The sequence below is a fragment of the Excalfactoria chinensis genome, chromosome 1 (genome assembly GCF_039878825.1).
Source record: "Excalfactoria chinensis isolate bCotChi1 chromosome 1, bCotChi1.hap2, whole genome shotgun sequence".
NCBI classification, from domain to species: Eukaryota; Metazoa; Chordata; class Aves; order Galliformes; family Phasianidae; genus Excalfactoria; species Excalfactoria chinensis.
In genome coordinates this window covers 3,450,372-3,468,169 of record NC_092825.1, presented here as the reverse complement: position 1 = coordinate 3,468,169, position 17,798 = coordinate 3,450,372, and the positions used below count along the sequence as shown (strand labels likewise).

The window sequence follows — 17,798 nt, the reverse complement described above, 5'->3', positions numbered from 1 at the left end:
GATGAGTGCTGTGCTAAGCCATAAAGCTGCTGTATCCTTGTCACAACGTATTTTTACTTTTACCCATCAAGATAACACACTATTGGTAGAAGCTGCTGGCTTAATCTGCAGTCAATATAAGAGCTTCATTTTCCCTATGAAATCAATGGTTATTGGGTCACCACTGACTACAAATGCCATATGTTTCTTTTATTTCTTCTGGAGAATCATGAAAATACCAAAGGCAATTCAGATGGCCTGTAGCTCATCACCAGACTCTAAGGTCTGTGATTCTGAATGAATGTATAAGGAAGGTGTGCCATTCCTTAAGCTGCCAGCCAAAAGGGAATGTTACTGTAACCCTTAATGCAAGTAAATTTTGTCTCTACCAAGGCAGAACAGCCAAGAAAGTGTTAATGGAGTTACAGATCATAGTCTAGCAAGAAAGGAGAGTTCTGCAGGGGCTGGGACAAGGGATTCTTGCAGAGATCTCACTGGAGATGAAGTCTCTTAGCTATTCTGCACAAAAAGATCACCTCCTCTCCTATGCAAGATGCTGAACTCTGAGTGTTTTGGGGCTGGGAAGATACTGGAATCCAGATTGACCAGAACAGCTTTATCTTTGCCTGATACAGGGAGTTACTTATTCCTTCAGTTTGTTCATTGCAATTACCCAGAAGTGTTCGAGTGCCTGGCAATGTGCAGTGCAGTTTGTATGAGAGGAAAGGTCTCTGATCAAACCCTGTAAAGTTGGTAATAACATTGACATGTAACTCAAAGTGCCTCATCTGTGCTAGGAGCTTGCTCTAACATATAACAAAGGCGGATGTTCTGTGGCCTTTAGCTAAGCAGAAGTAGCATTATGTGGTAGACAAGGCTCTCTCGGCACCTCTGTGATAAATCCCTTTCTCAGAGGTTTATAACTCAGTTACTACCCAAAGAGAGACTCGTCTTGATCTAAAGCTTGTCAGGCAAAATCATTTGTGCTTCTTGTGTATTTCTTAAGCCCTATAGTCTGGGTCTAAAATCTGGGGAGATCTTCCTTTTGTATTTCCAGCATGTAGCTTTGTCTCTTCTGCATTTATCTGCAGTGTACAGTGCAGGTATAACTTTGCATCTTTGCTTTTGATAGAGTTTTTGTGCAGTGGCAGTTGTGTTTTGTTTTATTTTATCAGTACAAACTAGAACCGGGTGCCCAAAGTTGTGGATCTCCCAACCCTGGAGATGCTCAAGGCCAGATTGGATACGGCCCTGAGGAGCCTGTTTCTGGGTGTCAGCCCTCAACCCAGTGTGTGGCAGGGAGTGGGAACTGGATGATCTTTAAGGGCCCTTTCAACCCAAGCCATTCCATGATTCTGTGTTTCTGTCATAACTCCAGACACAAGGTGGTTAAAGCTTATCTGTAGCCTGGTTTGGACTCTTGGCAAAGATTTTAGTTAAAGAGCTGGAATTGATGCATGTTTGAAATTCATGTCTCAGCTAATACTGTTGTGGAATTTACACCCATACAATCCAAGAACCCGGCCCCATTTCACAACACCCATTCTTAAATCATAGAAGCACAGAATGCCTCAGACTGGAAAGGACCTAAAAGATCATCCAGTTCCCACCCTCTGCCATGCACACATTTGCCACCCACCATATCAGGCTGTCCAGGGCTCCATCCAGCTTGGCCTTGAGCACCTCCAAGGAGAGGTGCCTTCATTTCTGGGGTTTGAGAATCCATTGTATTTGTTTTCAAGCTCTCATGCTCTTAGAGGGACTCAGCATTCACTAAACTTGCCCAGTGTAGTAAATGAGGAGCGCTGTTCCATGGGTCTTCAAATCAAGCTGTCCCCCAGGACCAAAGAGAAAGCCACAAGTGTCACACTGCTCCTTTCCCTTGTCTCTTTCTCTCTGGCTTTTACTCCTTTCATTTCTTAAAGGATGTTTCTTTCCCAACTTGTAATAAAAAAAACTCCTTGCTTTATGGATGTTCTTACAGATAAATGTTTTACGCTTCTTTTGTGTCTCAATGCCAGGAGTAGAATGATCTGTAGTAAAAGGAAAAGATGCAGAGGGCTGCAGGAATAAAAAGGCTTTGCTGCTGCTGAAATTCCTCACTACAGTATGCACGGTGTTAGCCTAAAACCAGGCATTAAAAAACCCCACAGAACGCTGCTTGCAGAGTCGTAAAGTAAATGTGGCTTGGACGATGGCATCCTTTTTCTTCAGCTCCATTAATGCACTATTGTTTTTAACTGGTTATTTATATTCTGGTAGCAGCAAGACTCCCAGCTGCCATGGGAGCCCATCACTGGAGACCTCGAGTCCCACCGTTTATCATGGGTACATCTGAAGCTTTCATTGTTGCCCTTAGAGTTTCACCGTTTGACAGCCCGAACTGCAGCCATAAAACAGGACGTAGTAGTTAAGCAGTATCGAGTTAGACGTGAGGGAACATTACTTAATAAATCATGCTTTGTACAGTAGCAAAACTGTAAACTTCAGGGCAAGCATTTAATGAGCAGCAGGATGGTTCCCCTGCAGACAAGAAGAAGTTCAGAGCTGATTGGAGGCTGTGCACATCCCATCACTTTCTGCTACTTTATTACTCATCATCTGCATTGTTAATTTTTACGGGTTCATTTTAGATTTTAAAGCTGAAACTTTCTGGTGTGAATTTATACAAGTAATAATCTACACCCTCTGCACAGAGCAGGAATTTAAGGGAAATTCTTTTGTTAACCACTTCTCCAGAGAGGTTTTCCTTAACTTTCCCTCTGTATTTTCCAGAGTTGCTGCTCCATCCTTTTAAGATTTGTAGCAGAAGATGGAAATTCTCACTCTATTTCCCATCTTCCTGTTCTCTGCTCTCTCCATTTAACCTCTCCAGTCTCATGGATGTCTCTTGGTGTGGGAAGATGGTAGCATAAAACACAGCAAATGAAACTAATGAGTTTCAAACAAGCTGGTTTCTGTTTACATGAATGAGTCCAAATGAAGCAGTAAGATGTTGGAAGTGAAAGACGGGATTGCTGATTGCCAAAGGGAAGAGTCAGTGTGAGTGAGGCCAGAATAGCTCTGATTTTGTCTTACAAGAATAGTGGTGCTGCAGGAGAACAGACATTACGGTGCTTTCTTGCTCATCGGGGCATTGCAGCTGTTAAAAACAAAATGTTCATGTCACATCTATTGTTGTTTGTGAGCAGGAAAGTACATCGGATCTGTTTATTGGGTCAGAATAACATGATAGGACAGTTGCAGTGATGAAAATACTGAATTTTCCCAGATCTGGTGAGATTTCAGTGGGGACCATTGATCTCTTATTGTATTTAGGGCTGAATCTGTTGCTTACTCACTTTGTCGGGTTCAAACTGAGCTGTGATTCTTTGCTATTTTCTGATGGAGTTAAGTGGCTGTCCAGGGAGTACCAGCTGCTAAGACCTCACGCTGGGGCTTAGTTGCTCATGGAAGCAAGTTCATGCTGTATGATATGGATTCATCTTTTCATCTTCTCTTCCTTCTGTTCCTGGTGAAACAGAGATCTCATCTTCAAGGTGTGGTGTATGAAAAGAATTCAGGACTCAGAGGAATACCATGAAGGTCATAGAATTACTACAGTTGGATAAGACAGCTAAGACCATCCAGTCCATCCATCAACTCAACCCCACCATGCCCACTAACCATGTCTCTCAGTGCCACCTCGGCTCTCCTCTTGAAGATCTCCTGGGATGGTGGTTCTACCACCTCCCTAGGCAGCCCATTTCAACACCTCACCACTCTTTCTATGAAGAAATTTTTCCTTACATCCAATCTAAACTTCCCCCTAGAAGATACCCATATATCTGTGCAGATGGCATGGATTTTTATTTATTTGTTTCTTTGTTTAAACGTTAATTTCTTCTCTGTCACTGTAAGCTTTGGGTTTTTGTTTCAATTACACTACAACACATTTACACTACAGGTCATTGATGAACTTTCATGAGTGGGAAGTTCCCTGTAGTCATCAAGCTGAGCTCAGTCAAACACTGCTGCTGCAAGCAGAAGGCAGAGATGCTTTAACAGATGCAAAGATGAGGATGCTTGCAGGAGAAGCTGCTGATCCTGTGATCTCTTTTGTTAAGAGATCGCCTCATGCTGACACTGGAGCTGTAGGTCCTAATGTGGAGGTGGGAGAGCAGAAGGAATTTACTGATGAAGATGTGCTAGTGCAGATGGACTTGAATTGGAATAATTAAATGGTATCTTGATTCGGGACCCAAAGTTGTTTTCGAAACACCTCTGAGTCATTCAGAATATTTCATGTTGGCTTTGGGTGAGATCCATACAAACCATAACAGGCTCGTGTCTCCTGAAGGAGACAGTCATAACCGAACTGGATTAAATTGGGTTTAGGTAGAAATTTTCTTTGGGAACTTGGAGTCAGTGTTATGACAGAGGTCGTGGTGCATCTATACAACAAGGATTTGTATATTGCTTGTCCCCTATGGGGTGATCAGCTCAAATTTCATGTGCTGTGGGGAGCATTGGGAGAATTCGTGGTGTCTTAGACCTTTAAAAACAGTGGTTCAAGGGCAGAACTACTAAGAAAAGCTTCAGGGGAGCGGTAGGAAATAAAGGCTGATCACTTTACCTACAGTTCTAGTCACTGTGCATGCTCTTAGCAGTAAGAACAAATATCAAACTGTCCTGCTTCCACTTTGCTTGTGCAACTCTACATGAGAACCTGTGAGTCAATCAGGCAGTCTTGTTGGGGAAAGCCATGCATGTTTAACATTTCAGGCTTTTGGCTGCTTCGCTGCACACGCTTAGTGTGCTCTTATTTTGGGTTTTTGCTGGAATCACATTGCACTGTAAATGCAGCAGCCGTATCATTCCTGCCTTTGCAAAACTGAAGACGAAATGATTCCTGATTTTGATGCAAGTGAGCAGATTTATTTTTACATGTTCCATCACTTGCTTCCCTCGGTTCGTGATGAATGCTTGAATGGCTCCGAGTGCGTGTCTAAATGGTGTCGTAAATTTGTGTTTATAGGTTTACAGATGCCCTCTCCAGAGTACATAGTTGATGTGGAATCCATGGACATTTTCCCAGTTGGTTGGTGTGAAGCGAATGCTTATAACCTTACTCCACCACACAAAGCTGTATGTAAGTGCACGGAAACCTCAAGCAGAACATATGCTATATCCTATTATATCAACAGATTTATCAGGGAGCTTTTCTGATGTCTGTAATCCAGTTCTTGAAACTACCCACCTAACCAGCAGACCAGTAACCAGGCTGTGAGCATACTGTAATAAACAGTAATAAATCTAATTAGTGACCACATGCCACAGCACTGCTGTTACGTGGTTTGTACTCGCCTGTGTGATCAATCTCTCTAAAAATGGGATGGTTTACACTGGGAAAGGCAGTTAGTGGTTTGGGATTGAACAGGGTGGCTTGTGGGTTTGCCGTGGGGCTGTCAGAGTGAAACAGCTGAGTTCAGTGAGGCAGTGGGATGAATTAAGGACGTGGGAGCTTGAATCAGGAAAAAAAAAGTTGAGAATTACACCCGTAAAATACAGAACCTGAAGGAACATAAAGTGTCTCCTTTAGACAGGATTTACTTTACCCAATGTGAGGAATGTTTGCTGGCCTCTTACAACCGAGTTTCTGCACCTTCCCTGGGTATCAGTTCTGTTATTTCACTTCTGTTATCAGTTCAGGGCTTTTCCTAGCATCTAACTTAAATCCCTGTTGGCACAATTAAGTCTTGCCCTATGTCCAATGCATATTAAGCTTACTTTCTTTTCCATTCCCATCACAGTTCATGAGCGCTCAGTGGCTTGGTGTTGTTCTGTTCCTTGCAGTAGCTGTTCAACCCCAATCTCAAGCCACCAGATGAAGAATTTGCCTCAGTATTTGTATTAATTAACATCTGAAAGGCAAATTCTAAAACGCGTCATTCTTTCGAGGAGTTAAATATGCTTAAGTTAAGAATCAAGCAGCCAGGGCCTAATTTGGGAGAACACTGCTATGGCAACATTATGCAGCCTTGTCGCAATTTATGGCTAGGGATAAATTATGCTGGAGGTAATCATGCTTGTAAAATGTAATCTTATCCATATGTGTTTCTGTATGGAAAAATATTTGTGTTCTTATTAATTTTTTTTTATGTTGATCCCATAAAACACAATATTAGCATTCCAGAGGAAAGATTAAATGTATTATTACATCTTTAAAGCAGTTTTTAATGATGTAGTGACTTACTTAAAAATACCAAGAAAAGATGGCAGTGGTAATTAAGTACCATTTCATTGTGTTAGGAATCATTTTATACTCAGTGCATTTTTATAGCTTTTTATGCATTATGGATGTATTTTATAGGACAAAAGAGTACAAAACTGTTTCTTCCTTCGTTTTTGCAGTACGAAGGAAGAGAAGAATTGCTGTTGTGCAACCAGAGAAGAAGTAAGTTGCTATTATTTAAGGAGATATTTTTACAGTGACACATCAGGTCTTCCGGGGGAAGTAATACACAGCAGCTGAGCAACTTTGCCAGCTTCTGGTTCTGTCCTCTGCCCCCATTTGACATTGTTAAATACTCCAGATTTCTCTGTAACAGGTTACCATCCTCAGTGCCTGTTGAGAAAATACCTCATGACCTCTGCCCAGTTCCTCAGCCAGACACAACAGGTAAGACTGCTTGGTACCAGCAGGTCCTAATCTTAAGGATTCATTGCCTGTGTGGAAAGGGACAGCCCTACAAAGGGAGAGAGCATGTCGTGTGGATGGGAGACAGAGGCACATCCTCAGGGGATGTAAGACTCACAGTCACACTGGGAGAAATGTTGTCTTTCTGGGAAGAATATCTGAGCTATTGTGGACAGCTGTTTGGGTGGCATCGGGAAGCGTCTGCTTCTCTCCACAGAATGATTAACCCAGATACAGAGATATGCTCTGTAGACCCATGTTATTTCAGGGGAAAATACCCCAGTCCCCGTTATGTTGGAGGGTAGCTGAACAGCCCTTCTCCTGGGTTTTGTCTCTGGGCTCCCTAGTGAGAAGCAACTAACATGTTTCCTTTCTGGGAAGTCTTAATGGCATCACTCGTGTCCATCTGTGGCATGAGTTGTGAGATAGCCTCAGATCATGTCATGAGTGAAGTCCTTTCTCAGTTCTCCATTCAGTAGAGCTTGCAGTCATATTGGTTGCTATTAAAAATGTAGTTTTTCTCGTGTTGGATAAATCTGAGCAACAGAGGCTTCTCTATCTTCTATCTTAGGGAAGGCTTTTTGTAGAATGGCTTGGGTTGGAAGTGAGCTCAAAAATCATCATTCACTCTTCTTCCATCCTTCCCCTTCTAGGAGAAAGAAAGGCCCTTGATTTATAGCACAAGAGTGCAACACACACATCATTGCTACTTTCTCCTTGCAGGCACCATCAATGGGAGATACTGCTGCCCCCAGCTCTACATCAACCACCGCTGCTTCTCAGGTCCATATTTAAACAAAGGCAGAATAGCAGAGCTACCTCAGTCTGTCGGGCCTGGCAAGTGTGTGCTGGTTCTTAAAGAGGTATGAGCCAACTATTTTGGTGGGAAATATGAGGGGGAAACGTGGATCATGGGTTGCTGGGCCTAGAATTTGATAAGAGATACCTAAAATTGTCTTAGAGCTCTGTGGCACCTTCCATAGGAGGAAGACTTTGCAAGACTGCAAGCATGGAAGGGAAAATATGTATATGCATTGGGAGCTGTAATGGAGGAAGAGTCATTTTTGAAGCATGGAGAGTTTTGTTGATTGCTGACGCAAGTTTCATCTATCTTTGTCTGCTGTGCAAGTTATTGTTCTGGCCAAAGCTATGCCAGAAGTTGATCTCTGTGATTATACCCATCAGACTGTTTCTTCTGGCACAAGGCAGCAGATTTGGCATGGGTGACACCATTATGTAGGTGACCATAGGCTGATGGGGCCCTAATTGTTGGGTTCCAAATTGACCAGGACTGAAAGCCAAGCACAGGTGTGTGTGTGATGTGCTAAGTGGAAGCTGAATGCCGTGGAGTTAATCCCATACACCAAGTGTGGCAGAGCATCAGCATCTATGCACTTCATCCCAAACAAATCAGTGCTTGTAATGAGCCAGTTCTAGAGAGTTGAGTGCTTGCTGTTGACCTCAGACAAAAACTATTTTGTTTGAAAAAAATACATAAAGATTTTTTGCACAGTTCTGTATACAGTCCATGTGCAGCTGAGAGGCATGGTGACTTCAGGTGGGAGAGGACAAGGTGGTTTTGGTGGACAAGTAGGGTGCCATTGATGCCATGGCCAGTGGAATGGCCCAAGTTGGAAGAGACCCATAAGGATCATTGAGTCCAACTCCTGGCTCCACACAGGACCACCACTGTTTCGACTTGAGTTGGGTCTTCTAGAAATCCAGCTATTCCAGCTTTCTGGTCTGTACCTACATGAACCCTACCCATTGTGGATGCAGGGCCATATCTGAGCTCCCTCTGCATAGGGTGAAACAGCAAGGGAACTTTTAGGGCTCCATTTGTTTGATGCATTTGCAAGCTCCTCAGAGCCCAGCTCAGTGAGGGTGTTTGAAGTTGCCTGAAGTGAGATGGATTCCGTCCCTGATAGAAACAACTGAAATGTGGGATCACCACCTCTTCTAAACATGTGCTTCTGTTCTACTGTAGAGTGACTCCTGTGTTCCTTAATAGCCTTTGTATGCTGCTTTACGTACAGCAACACTGCCAGTTGTCTCACATGGTTAAAAGCTGGGTCATGAAGAGAACCCCATAATTCAGCTGCCTGTGCAGGTGGACACTTGGATTTGGAAGAAGTGAATCAAAAATAGCCATCAGCAGAAAGCAGGATAAAGTGGTTGTGGTGCAGAAGTTGACAGCTGCCAAATTTGAAAGTCAGTCTGCAGTGGCTTGCTGATGGGGAACATTAGCAATCTGCTGCTGCTTGAAAAGCAGGCAGTGAAAAAGCAACATGGGGGGAAGCATGAGGCATCCACAGTCAGTAGTTAAGCTAACATTTCTTCTTCCTTCCTGGAATTTGGGTTTTTAAAACATGTAGTACAAAGCTTCTGCGAGGTCCTCCCCTTGTGTCTTATGCTTTATGTATTGTTGCATTGGCTAACACCAGCTTCTCCAGATTCCTCAGGAATGGACCCTGTTATTGATCGAGCAAACCAGTTGTAGTTTCTTATAGGAATCCAGTTTTCCCTTGCTCAGACTCCTTGCAGGATTCTGTGCTGAAGGAGCAAATAGCAGTGTCAGCAAGAGATGGACATCTTGCTTTTGGAACCATGAGTGACTTCTCAAAGAGCAGAGCTGTGGCGATGGCCCAGTGTTTTGTAGTTGTATTTTGAAGATCCATGGGGACTGAACCCAAATTCTGGAAGGGTTGAAGAGAACACATTTGGGGTTTAGCTGTGGAGGAAACACGTGTTTCCTATCAGCTGATGCCAAGATAAAAGATGTCTAAGCAGCTCAGATAACCACAGACAATGGTAAGGATGGGTCCCCATTCCTCCAGCCCATACTCAGTACCAAGCTTGGTGGTTCTGTCTCACATTATACCCACTGATGATGTAGCCCAGAGAATGCAAATTGCAAGCTGTTGTAAATTATGCATCAGCATAACTTGTCTGGAATAAATAAATTATACATGGGCTTTACTTTGGCAACACACAGGGGAGTGTGGGAAAGACAACCTGAAAAAACAGTTACGAAGGAAGAACAGATTCAGCAATGGTCTGCTGATAGCCCTTTAAATCAACCTAGTGTCTAGCTGTAGCTCTCTGTCTTTAGAGTTGCTCTAGTTAAAATTTAAACCTGAGCCAGTTGTGAGCAACTCCAGTGGGCAGCAGTCTCTACGATGGAGATGTTACCTTGTTTGGCACTGATGGGTTCATGCTGCTCCTCAGCCATCTTTTACCCCAAAGTCTTGTCACTTCCCTGCATCTGTCTCTGATGCAGTGACGGATCATTCTGGATCCAACTCCAAACAAACTGGTGGTACCAGCCTGCATACTGCAGTGAGATACCTGACAGTGAGTACCACTTGTCTCTGGACTAAAGAAGGTTGAGAGGTAATTTTGTAGTGTGGAGTAGTGCCATCCCCTTCCAGATGAGTAATCTGGGCCATTCTGAAAGGGATTTTGGGAGAGAAGTAGCATGAATGTGCGTGGTTTTTTGCAGCACCTCCAGCAGAAAAAGCATGCCCTGATTTCTGTCCAATTGCTTTGCCTCCAGCATGTTGGATGAAGAGATGGTGAGCTCTTCAGGGAGGAAACTGAGGCACCTCCCAGAATGGCCCCCCTCAAGCAGGATGTCTGTGTAAAATTGTGAGAGTAATTGCAGCTTATTTGGTAGTGTGATCAAAAATACTGGCTGCAGTTCTGTGTTTGCTTGTGTGTATGCATCCTTCCATTCATTCAGAGCCTTAGGTGAGAAACAAGGAATTATTCCGGTACCTGGTACCAAACTTATTCTTAAAGCCTGGAGGTTCATTATTCCTGGTGCCAGCAGGTTTATTGTGGCTTCTTTGACCTCAAGGGGCAAGTGAGGATGATAAGAACTGTTGTTTAACATCAGCTTCAGAGTTTATCTCATTCCTGAGATGCTTGTTTGGAAAAGAAGTTGAGTTTTGGAGCCAAGAGACAGTGGAGATATCATCTATCAACATGGATCAACCAGCTGCAGCTGGGCTGGAAATTAGTGGCTGTATAGTAGCTAAGATATCTAAGAAATACTGCTTAAAGTTAGATAAAAGAAACACATTGTCAGCTAAAGGCTTCGTTCTTGGCTCAGCATATCAAAAATAGTTAGCAGTTCTTTCATCTATGCCAGCAATTGAGCCACTACAACGTTATAAAACGAGATGTCTTTTTTAAGATTTAAGATGATCTATAACCCACCATATCTTAAGGAAATATGCTGTAGAGATTAATTAGATTCTTTGTTTACTGCTATTACTATTTTAAGACACTTTGCTGTTTTTCTCTTTAGATGAAAATGGACTTAAAGATTTCATGACTGTTCCTGTTTGCAACTGATGCGATCAGGAATAATGAGCCACAGTTTGTGAAGGCTATTGCATTCTGCAACTTGATATTTTTTTTTGCAGCACAGCATGACTTCTTAGGAGAGATTTGCATAATTAAATCAAAATGCTCAGAAAGCCATGTAGCTTGTACTGAGCCTTTGCTGTATGATTGAGCCGTGTTGATGGTGTTATCATTAGAGATCAGATATTGTGTTATGATGGCAGAAATCTTTCATAGTTTGGGAAGGTATAAACTGCATTTCTGCAAGGGGGAGAAACAGGGGAAGAGGCGTAGTGCTGTTTTGTGATATCACCTCGTGGTGCTTTTGCCCAAAGAGCTTCATCCAGGATTGGAATCATCAATGAGGAGGGGTTGAGTGATGGGTAATGTGCAAATCACAACCAGTCTGTGATGCAAAGAAAGGTGCTGAGTACCCCCAGTGGCAGCAGGCACTTCTAGATATCCTTAGAAAAGGTATTTGTGCTCTTTAAAATCTGTGGTGTAAGAAAGCTGATAACTAAGAGTCAGGTGCATATAAGGTTTGGCAGAGACTTGTGATGTTGCTGTGTGATCATGCTCACTGTTTTTGCTTTAATTCTTTAATTCTCTGCAATAAATAAACTGTTCTTGGATGGGTGTTTTTTGGCCTCTGTGTGTGTGTTTCTAGTGTTTAATAGTGTGTAATATTAAGAAATAATGTTATTAGAAAGTAACATATTTAACACAGTGGTGGACTCCTGCCACACTGTGAAATGGCAGACTCAGTGACTTATTTGAGATACAAGAAGAGAAAAAGCTTAAGTTTTTTATTTAAAAAACAAACAAAACAAAACACCACACAACCTTTTTTCTTATCATAAAGGGAAATGGCTGCTCTTATAAACACCCCTTTAAAAACTTGTTCTGGAAGTCTGATGGGGGTTCTGTCAATGAAAAGCCAGCTTCAAGAGAAGTACTGGCATTGTGGGACTGCAGTTGGTAATGCTCAAGTAGTGCCAGTTATTTGCAAGGTTGGGTCTTCCTGATTTGCAGATGAGGAGAGGAACACGTCTGTTGAGTTATGTATGTGAGCATGGGAGCCATCCAAGGACTTGGTGGCGTTTGAAAACCTACCTTTGGCTTCTGTGCATTGGGTGTATGTGTTGGATGTCAGTGCTGTATCTGTATGGTCAGTAGCAGACAAGAAAAGATGTGGATGAGCAACTGCATGGAGCCACTCAGATGCTTCCACTTGTTCTCTTGGGAATCTTGGGTGTCATGACAAGATAAGAACCAGCTCGAGAGCTGTGCGTAAATCTGTATTTTAGGTTCCCCTTGTGTAAGGTGAAGAGTGTGCTTTTGCCCTTCTTCATAGAGTGCTTTGAGACATACAGGTGACAAGGACTGCATAAGGCATTGGATGCTCGGATTATAGGCATTGTTTTTAATATCTACAATTACCCTTTTTTTACAGCAGATTCTACTAGTTTTTCCAAGTCTCTCTCTCGTATCTCTCAATAACTCAGATTTTGCTGCTAGTAAATAATCTAGCCAGGCCACTCAAACCAGTTCCATTTGATCTGGTACTACGTGACATCAAGTGAAACCCTCATTGGAAAATGTTCCACCCTACAAGGTGTTCAGAAAGCCATCATATCATCATGGTTGCTGCACTGTTCAGTAAAAAATAAACTAGTTGCTCTTTGCAATGTGGTGTAGTTAGATTTTCATTTCTAATGCAGCATGTTCTTGGGTGTGTTGGGGAAACTAAATGCTCATCATACTGAAATCATTTGAAGACGTCTGCAGGCCCTCAAGGAATTAACAGCAGACATTAGGTAAAGAGCTAAATTACACCAAAACCAATCCAGACTCACTGTGGGATTGTTCATTGACATACAACGCGGGGTGTTCAAACACATGGTCTGGTGCTATTAAGAGATTTGTTTTTCTTGTCTTTATCTCCTTAGGCCAAGTGTAGGCCATTAAAGCTTAGATTCTCTGTAGGAATTATTTTTATTCTCAAAAACTTTGGATTAAATGGATTAGCACATGTGTTTTATTGTACAGAGTGGACACACACTGGCTTTTAGGCACACCTCCTGCCAACTCTTTTTGTGTAGACTTTATTAATATTCATTTAATACTGTCAGGGCGTGCAGCACTCACATTCTTAAGCATATTGTCAGCCTTAAGTGCATGAATTTCCCCTTTAGTGTTCATTATATAACAACACGTGACTTTGTCCTTGACTGAGCCATTGGATGTATTTCCATTTTTTATTGCACTGAGCCACCGTGGGTGCAGGGAATGGAATATTTTTGGGGTGAGAAAGTCTGTCTCAGGGCGCAGCACTGGGTTCATTTAATGGGACATCTCTGGGGTTAGCCAGCAGATTTAAAGCCATCATGGTATCATACTGAGGCATTATCCACAGTATGCTTGGCACATTGGTTGAATCTGGAACCTCTTCTCATTGCATCTAGCACTTGTCTTGTGCATCCTTGAACCTAATAGGCATCTGTAAGCTTCTTCTGCTTTATGCAGCGCCAAGGATCATGTTTGCTGTTGTTGAGGACTACTTTTAAATCCATCAGTGTTGTTGATTTTATCTCACTAGGTTCTGAGCATGGTGATCAATGCAGCTTACAAGCCAGGGAGTGTTTTACGAGAACTACAGCTAGTGGAAGATCCTCAGTGGAATTTCCAAGAAGAAACGCTCAAAGCAAAGTAAGTGCCCTTTTATATGGGAGGCTTCAGAAAATGAGCTGGCTGGGAGAAGAAATAGCTGTATTTTAAGAGGTTTTTTTTATAATCATTTTGCTTCATTGAGTTGCTTGACTTGTTTCATCGTAGCAACTTAAGAAGTGAAATTTTCACCTGAACGGTTCATTTCTATTGTCTTTCTCCAAGCATGCCACTTGAATGCAGAAAAACCTGGCAAGAACTGGTGGCACCAAAAAGTGCAAACAAAATAGGAGGGACTTATTTTTAAGCATGAGAGTGTCTGGAACAAAATATTAGCAGATCTGAGATTCAGATTGTGGCTTATCGTCTTTCTAGAATATAAGCTTCAATTCTTGTCTAAACTGTAATTAAGAAAAATTTCTGTCTGGAAATAATCTGTTTTCCCTTTGTGCTTTAAAATGTAACCATTTATGTATTCTTTATGTAACGGGCACTGTATTAGTATGTATCTCAAGGACAATTATCTGTTTAAAAGTGGGAAGAAGCGCATAAGGCCTCTTCGGACACCTCCAAAAGGCAGTTCCTCTCATTTTAAGACAAACTCAGCAAATAATTCCTTCTACACAGCAATCTGTTTCTGACCAAGCTTGATTACCTTGACTTTCTGAGTACTGATGCAGTGAATTTTACACTTTTTACTGAACTTTTTCTCCTTTTCAAATAAAAGCAATTTTATTTTGCTTATTTGCAATGATTGACATCAAATACGGAGTTACTGATTGCTGTTTTATTTGTTCCTTGGCCATGCAGACACTGAAGAAATTTCATGTGCTCTTACTGAGGGAGAGAACTGAGAACCTTTTATTCTCCCTAATCAAAAACTTTTTCTAAAGGAGAGTTGCAGTTAGAAATGAAAAGCTACTGGTAAACTGCTTTCATTTGCTTCTCTCGGTTGTGTGGAAGATCATGCTTTTGTGTTCATCAAACAAAGCTTTGTGGATTGGAATCCAAAAGTCGTACTTGTGCCTGCAGATTTTCATTAAAAACAAATGGAAGTCATGGGCAATGATTTCACTGATTGCTGGATCCTGTCAAACAACAGATAATGCACTGTAGCAGGTTCTAAGCAGCTGTGGAGTCAAGTTCTAGTGCCCCAGCTTTATGTTCTGTCCTGCAAAGACTTAAGCTTATGGGTAGTTTTCCTATAAGCAGCGTTCAGAATAGAATGTTGTTGGGGTTTCTTATTTGAGTGTATCTGCCTTGTACAAAAACAATGTTGTGTAGTTTGTAGCTTCTGCAACCATTATTTCTAGCAGGAGACAGCCTGGAAAACATGTAATTTGTCAACAAGCACAGAGGTGTTTTGTCCTTAGTAGTCAGCTATAGCTGTTGCCCAATCCACTGAGACCCAGGCATCCTGTGGGCTCTGGGCGTGCTTACACTTGGAAGACCAATCATAAGTATGTGGTCCACTAGATCTCATCACCCATCTGTTCCATATCAACCACTTGTCCTCCCTGATGTTACCCTGATGTGTTAATTATACTGTAGTGAGCACTTCCATGTCTTCTGCCTTCCCCCATGGCGTTTCCACTCATTTTTTCAGGCAGCAGTCTCAGCTCTAAGCTGTTCAAATGGCATCTTTCAACTTCATCAAACCACAGAATGGGTCTTCACGGATTCGGAGCTAGGACATCAAGTTTTGGTGTCACTTCTAAGCACTGGAAGATACTCTTATTACAATGCCTTGTTCTCTGGTTCCTGAGCTCTAATGGGACTGGAGAAAACCATATGGGTGCATATATCTTGTTTCTGGAGTGGTGCTGGTTGATGAAGCCAGATTGTCTGCAGGTATCTGGGATACTTTTTACTGATTGTTGGAGAATAGACTTACCCTACCTAAATACCCTTGGACTTTTCCTTCTGTATACTTAAGCTGCTTCATCAAGAAGCTTGCTGGGGCTTTAAATGTATCTTGTGCAGAACTGGGAAAGAAAACGTGCTCATGAAATCAGATACCCCGGGATGTGCAAGCAGCACATGACATGCTATATCAGGTATGACAGTCAGTTGTGCTCCAGAATCTTAAACAGAGCCCTATAACAAGCAAACGCTTGTCTACACAGACTTCCAGCTATGCTGGCTCCCAATGGTGTCTTGCTGCTAATGATGACAGCTCTACAGCCAGCTGCAGCATCTGTGCTGTAATGTGACATGTCATGTCACCTCCTTCCTTCTGATACACACTGACAACTCCTTAGATCTTGATAATGTTGTTGTCTGTTTGCAGCGATGGCTGCAGTAGGGTAGAGAGATGGTAAGGGAGGAGGATGGTGAGAAGGCAGCATTTTTTCCCCCCTGGCCCAAATGCTAAATTATTCAATATTGGTAAGGCATTATCTCAGTCCTGGTGCAAGGAGCATTAAGTTTACTCTGCTGTCACAAGTGACCAGCACAGAATCATTTATGCTACGATTGCAAAGAAGATAAACAATTTAGATTGTCCAAAGAGATGGGTCTGCAATGTGTGATGGCCTTCACTTCTCATCAGCACTACTGGCTTTCTGTGAAAATAGTCGAGCTTGATTTATTGGTGATGATGAGTTAGAAATGTCAGGCCTAATCCCCTGAATTCCCATAAGGAACAGACAAAGCTGTGGACATTGAGCCCTTATGGTTTTGGTGCTTTAATTTCTAGATTTGGCTTCCCAATCTTAGAAAGGCTTGAGGGCCTTTATGGTTTGTAAGAGCCTTCACTTATAAGAGCTGTAAGTGCAGTTGATGGGGCTTACCCATTCATTTAAGACTCAGTACATAAAAAATACCAGTGTATGTAAATTATCTGGGGTCTTGTTTGAAGTCCAGTTGATCAAAATAAGAAAGTCGGGTATTCCTTGACTCCTTATTAAGTGAAATTCGAAGACCTGCTCAAATCCAATAGCTGTGGTCTAGAAATATTGACCCCAGATCACAGACATGGTGACTTATTTATGAAGCTGTATTTCCAACAAGGTCTTCTCACTATGAACACTATACAAAACTGCCTTTTACTTGTGTTTAGGTATTCGATGTTTTCTTTGCCTTGCTTTTGCCTTAACAGCATTAGGGGTTGTGCTCGAGCCTCCCAGGTCCCCGTCACTCTTTGAGGGAGTGAATCATTTATTAACCACGATAGACAGAAATAAGAAGGAGAATCCAAGTAACTACCAGCTGGTCAGCATAACCTCAGTCTTTGAAAAGGTTATTAAGCAACATGCAGGAGTAGAAAGTGACTGGGAAGAGCTAGCGTGGAGTTAAAAAGGACAACTTGCACCTCGTGTGATGAAATGACTGCTTTGGTGGTTGTGGGAAAAGCAATGGAAATTATTTATGTTGATTTTAGTAAGGCTTTTGACAGTCTCCTGTAGTATCCTTATAGCCAAGCTGTGGAGATGTGATTTGGAGGTGTGCCTGGTGGGTGGAAAACTGGCTGGACAACTGAGCCCAAAGGCTTGTGGTCAGTGATGTGAAGTCCAGGTGGCAGGCAGTTATTAATGGTTGTCCTCAAATGTTAGTACAAAGCTACAACTCACACGATGTGATTTGTCTTCTGCATCAGCTCTGCCACATACGTCTTGAGGCAATGCAAGGGTGAACTAGTGTAACCGTTTGGCCTTTTGTGCCCAGTACTGGAGACAGAGGACACTACCAGCAATGGAATGACTTAAATCTTTTTGTAATGAGGAAACACACCAAGACACGTATTTTCAACAAGAATAACTTCAATACCCTCTCCAAATCGTATTTTCAATATTACAACATATCACTGAGTGATCAGATAGCTTTGGAAGAAGAAAACCACTTCATTTCTGTTGATTTTACCCAGATTAGGAGTTTATGTAAAATCCCCATGTTTAGAATACACTGAGTAGGGCTTTTTGGCTTTGGGGTGCCAGTTTTGATGAAAACTTTGGCAGTTGCAATGATCCCTACAGGCAGGGTCTCGTTTAGACATCATGAAATGGGTATTAGACAGTTTCTGCTGCCGTTGTGGTAAACTGCTTCAAGTAGATGGGATGGAGACAGACTTTGGTTGTCTGCTGTGAGTAGCCAGTGTTCTTCAGGGATTTCTCATTTTTGGTGG

General features: G+C 42.2%; 1 protein-coding gene across 2 annotated transcripts in view; it reads left to right on the top strand.

Moving 5' to 3' along the window:
* Nucleotides 1-17,798, top strand: part of SFMBT2 (Scm like with four mbt domains 2) — a 107,866-nt gene that overhangs the window by 73,895 nt on the left and 16,173 nt on the right. For both annotated transcript variants that reach the window (XM_072334370.1, XM_072334379.1), the window contains 5 exons: nt 4,997-5,110; nt 6,373-6,415; nt 6,570-6,640; nt 7,382-7,521; nt 13,608-13,717. In XM_072334370.1, coding sequence (XP_072190471.1) covers nt 4,997-5,110; nt 6,373-6,415; nt 6,570-6,640; nt 7,382-7,521; nt 13,608-13,717 — 478 coding nt within the window. The remainder of the gene's footprint in view (nt 1-4,996; nt 5,111-6,372; nt 6,416-6,569; nt 6,641-7,381; nt 7,522-13,607; nt 13,718-17,798) is intronic.